This window comes from Microtus ochrogaster, chromosome 1 (assembly GCF_000317375.1).
Source record: "Microtus ochrogaster isolate Prairie Vole_2 chromosome 1, MicOch1.0, whole genome shotgun sequence".
In the NCBI taxonomy this organism is placed as follows: domain Eukaryota; kingdom Metazoa; phylum Chordata; class Mammalia; order Rodentia; family Cricetidae; genus Microtus; species Microtus ochrogaster.
The window spans coordinates 37,121,328-37,126,134 of NC_022009.1; the positions used below are offsets into that span (position 1 = coordinate 37,121,328).

General features: G+C 52.3%; 1 protein-coding gene across 2 annotated transcripts in view; it reads right to left on the bottom strand.

Annotated features, from left to right (window-relative positions):
• Ppp4r3a (protein phosphatase 4 regulatory subunit 3A) overlaps positions 1 to 1,028 on the bottom strand; it is a 42,441-nt gene extending 41,413 nt beyond the window's left edge. Inside the window, exon 1 of one of the 2 annotated variants that reach the window (XM_005343457.2) lies at positions 799 to 1,028. In XM_005343457.2, coding sequence (XP_005343514.1) covers positions 799 to 940 — 142 coding nt within the window. In that variant the 5' untranslated portion in view covers positions 941 to 1,028. The remainder of the gene's footprint in view (positions 1 to 798) is intronic. The other variant, XM_005343458.2, reaches the window with a different exon arrangement.
• Between the last annotated feature and the right edge of the window lie 3,779 nt (positions 1,029 to 4,807).

A 4,807-nucleotide genomic window follows, 5' to 3' on the forward strand; every position in this document is an offset into this window, starting at 1 on the left:
AAAAAAAAAAAAACAAACCCACTTCTCTCCACCTGTTAGTTGAACCAAATGAGGACCATACCCTTAAGCAATCAGAAAATCTTGCAATAAAATGTTCCAAAGGTCCACGAGTTCCCACAGTAGAATTACAGTCTCCCTTTCTTGGCCGGGTGCTGGCGCACTTTAATCGTAGCACTCGGGAGGCAGAGGCAGGCGGATCTCTGAGTTCGAGGTCAGCCTGGTCTACAGTGCTAGTTCAAGAACAGCCAGAGCTAAACAGAAGGGGGAAAAAAAACCTGCCTCCAAAACACAAAACGGCAACAATAATAAACTCTTCCCTTTTTTTGTGAAAAAGACAACCAACAGCGGAGAAATCAAAGGGATCCTCGCAAGGCGAAGCAGCAATTTCTCTGTCTAGTGGAGTTGCCAGATTTACAGACCAGAAAGATGCAGTGTGTGTGTGTGTGTGTGTGTGGGGGGGTGTTCACAAATAAAACCGCAGCTCAGAACTTTCTCCAAAAGTGTGCAACAGCTATCAACTTCAAGAGCCCCAAGCAAGGTCTCCCGTCGCTCAACTCCGGCGGGTCGGAGCCGTCGCGGGCCTTTCTCAAGGTCACGCCGGGTCCCAGGTCTCCGACCTTTCCCCACCGAAAAGGCGGCCGAACGCACCGCGCCCCTCTCGGCTCGAACTCTCAGCCCCGCAAGGTTCCGGGGTTAGGGAAACACCCCGAATGCTCTCCGCCGAGCCCCGCCGGGCCTGGGGCCCAGTGCGGCGGCGTTCCCGCCCAGACTCCCCCGGCCCCGGCGCGCTTCACCTACCGTCGCTTTCGGCCCTGACGAGCAGGGACATGCCCTTCAGCCGCTCCACGTAGCCGGAGGACACATGGCCGGTGCCCCGGTCGTCCCACTGCCGGTCCTCGTTGAGCGTGTAGACCTTCACCCGCCGCCGGGTGTCGGTCATCGTGGCGGCCGGGGACCCCGCCCGAGTGGCCCGGGGACTGTGTCCAGGAAAGGCGGGCGGCCGCAAACGGGAGACTCCGGGCCCTCAGTGCCGCCGCTGGCCGCCGCGGAGCTGCGCCGCCGCTCGCATGGCCCGCTCCCGGGTCCGAGCCCAGGGCCGCCGCCTTCGCTCGCCGCCCCGCTCGCTCCTCGGTGCTATTGTCCAGGCCGGGTGAGCGCGGCCGCCCGGCAGCCCCGACAGGGACGCGCAGCGCTGAGCTGCCTACCGGCCCGCCGTTCACACAAGGGGCAGCTCGATTCACAGCTCTGCTCCCGCCTCCGCCATGACCTCCGCAGAGCCGCTTCCCGCGCCGCCGCCGCCTCCTCAGGCCGCCGCCGCCATGTTTTCCTCTCTTGTACCTGGCCCTGCCGCCGCCGCCGGAGCCTCCGCTCCGCCCAGCTCCTCCCGCTTAAAGCATCCGAAGTGGATGAGCTAGCGCTGCCGGGGAGACTCCGAACGTCCCGGGCGACCTGAAAACCTCTAGGTCTTCTTAGAAGCCGCCTTCTCTATCCCACCGCCTCTTCCGTCTTCCTCACAGAGCCAAAGCCGCCGCCATCTTGACTCGCCCCTCAAAAGCGGCGCGCGGGGCCACCTAGGCAGCGGCGGCAGGGGCGGCCCGCAGGCCCCACCACTTAAAGAGACAGGCCCCGAGCCAGCAGCCTCGCTGCGGCGGAGGCCTCGCGCCGAGGCGGACCCGGAGCCGCGGGGGTGGCGGAGCGGAGGAGGCGGGACGCGAGTCGCACCGGTGTAGGACCGGGACTCCCTCGCGCTGCCCTGCACGTAGTGTCGTGCGAGCGCGGGCTGCGTACGCGTCCGTCGCACCCTAAGTTCGTCATCAGCCCTGTTGTGGGCAGGGAAAGGGTGTGGAGTCGCTTGGCGGCCTAAGAACTAGTCTGGGTTTTGGACTCTGATCCCGTAGCTCACCCTTCTCCTTGTGTGCTTTCTCCCGCCGCTTCCGGGGGGAGGGGGGGCTTTGGGGTCCGCCCCGGGGCACGGGCTTCTGGCCTCTTCCCTTGGTTTGAAATGAGAAGCTACTGGGGGAAAAACCGTTGGGGCCGCGGCGGGCCTCGCACTGGCCGGACGAGTCCACTACACACTTGGCACGATGTTCATTGCTCGGCACGGGTCGTTCTGAGCACCCACCTCCTTTCTCCTTTTCTCTGCCTGTTGTTATCAGAGCTGATGTTCTTTTGCTTTTGTGTCTGTGTCTGTGTGTGTGTGTGTGTGTGTTGTGTGTGTGTTAAACAAAACAAAACACGTCTTGAAGGCCTTGCAAAGATAAATGCAGTACTGTAAGATCAAGATGAATTTCTTTTTGTTGTTGTTTTTTTGTTTGTTTGTTTTTGAAACAGGGTCTCACTATGTTGCTCTGACCGGCCAAAGCAATGTATGTGAGAAGCTGGGACCTTCCTCACCCACAACTTGAGAGACAAGAGGAAGACATGTCTGAAAACGTTTGCAAACAAAATTGGCAAGTATGGAAAAACAAAGCCGTTGCTTTAGCCACTGGAATCCAATTGTTTCCAGTATCTAGATGGAGCCCATGGACTATCAAGCAGACCAGATTATCAATCAGTATGTCGCACTGGTGTGCTGATTGTTTTAAAGCAGTGGTTCTCAACCTTCCTAGTGCTGCGACCTTTTAATACAGTTCCTCATGTCGTGGTGACCCCCAACCATCAAATTATTTTGTTGCTGCTTCCTAACTATAATTTTGCAATCGTAATGTAAATATCTGATACGCAGGATATATGCTGTGCATCCCTGAAGGGGTTGTGACCCATGAACCTCTGTTTTAAAGGAACTTGGAGATCAGCTAGGAGAGGCTGCACCCTGTATAGTTCCTTATTTGCTTTAATTCTTTACCCATCAAAGAGATTTGCTTTCAGTCCTCTTTGGAACTTTTGCTGGGGAAAGAAAACTGGAATAAAGCACACCTAGCCAGCATGACAGTATCTGCCTCTTGGATGATAAAGGACATTATTTACCATCTAATTTGTGTCTTCTGGAGTCATTCACTTCTGAAATAGTTTTGTTCTAAATTGTCTAAGTTGCTAGACTCTGGCTCTATCTGTCCACTCCCCTCTCCCCCAAAAAAGTGCATTTTAGGGACTTTAATCAGGCCCAACCAGGATTTGCGCTAATCAGAATTTTAGAATAGCCAGTGTCCAGCAGACGCTGTTTACTAGTGATGCTTTAATATAGACTACACAGGGGATTAAGAGGAAGTGAGGAGCCCAGAGGGACATTCTCCAGTACATGAGTATAGGCTTCTCAAAGAGTCAGTTTGTCGTTTATTTTTACTTTTCCCCACACAATAGTCAAATACAGAATTTGGGTGGGTTTTGAAGTTACTATCTTCAAAAGGTTACTGAGGAATCTGAATGAGATCTGCAGTGCAATCCACAAGATTAGAGTTGAGAAGGTAAAACTCTAGATCACAAGGACTGTAGATAAGGTTGGCAGTCTTAATAAAATTGCTGAAAATGCCTGAGGAAATGAATGAGACCCTATGGTTGTGTACATTCAGGCCTTAAGTGTTTTATGTAACACACACACACACACACCACAAGGGACTATATGTTGGGGCAATGTTCATAGCAAATATTGTTACAGAGAAATTCTTGCTTCTCAGCTTCAGTCACTATGATGGCATCTCTGTTGACATCAGACTGTGCCTTGTTCTAAGTTACTCCATAGTGTATGAAACAGTTCAGGCTGTGTCTTGCCCTAGGAGACCCCATTTTCCAAGCAGCTCTTGATTCCATTTTGAGGGAGAAGGATGACCGCACCCCCTGGGTGAACCCATAAATTTTATCATCTGTCGAGTACCATCCACTCGCCCCTGACTGATAAATTACATTCCTGGGAGTAGAAAGGGAGCTACCCTATGAATTGAGAATGTAGGAGGACAAGGTCTATTAGAACATCAGGGATGTTTATGCTACTTTTCTGTTACCATAACAACACCATGATACAGGCACCTTGCTGAAGCAATAGCTCAGAGCTTGTGTTTTGGGATTACTATCATGAGGCAGAGAGAGCTGTCTTGGAATAAAATGGGGTGTTGAAACCTCAAAGCCAGCCTCCATTGGCACACCTCCAACAAGGCCACACCTCCAAATCCTTTTCGGACAGTTCCACCAAGCATTCAGATATAGCCTATGGCAACATTCTCATTCAAACTACCACAAAGTGGGCTAAAGAGATGGCTCAGCATTAAGAGTGCTGACTGCCCTCCCACAGGAAGCAGGTTTGAGTCTCAGCAAACAAACAATGGCTAGCAACCATCTGTAACTCAGATTTAGGGGATCCAATGCCCTCATCTGGCCTCCATAAGCTCTGCATGGTGCATATGTGTAGGTACAACACCCATGCACATAAAAATAAAAAACATTAGGGAAACAAATGCCAAGAACATGCAGATCGTGCCAGACTAAGGGAAAGGAATAATACCCAGACCCCACAAAGGAATGGATACCGAATACTGTGATGGCATGGGCTACACCAAGCTATCATTATCATCCAATAACCAGAGAACTCCCTGTCCTGGAGTCTCTCTCTGCTGGGTCTCCTGCTGTTGATCTGGTCTGCTTGACTGCCTCCCATCTACCTGTTGGCCCATCTAGGGAACCTGGACCCACCCTTGGATCCAGATTTGGTCTTCACCCTCTAGCTGAAGTAGATGTCATTCTCAAACTGTAGCTGCAGTAGTAGCTACCTTCTGGCGCTGGTCTGGTTTATTTTATCAATACAGTCTCAGTCCCTTTCTGAAAACACCTACTGCAGGTTTTTAGACTGGCGTTCATTTTCTAAACAACATACATA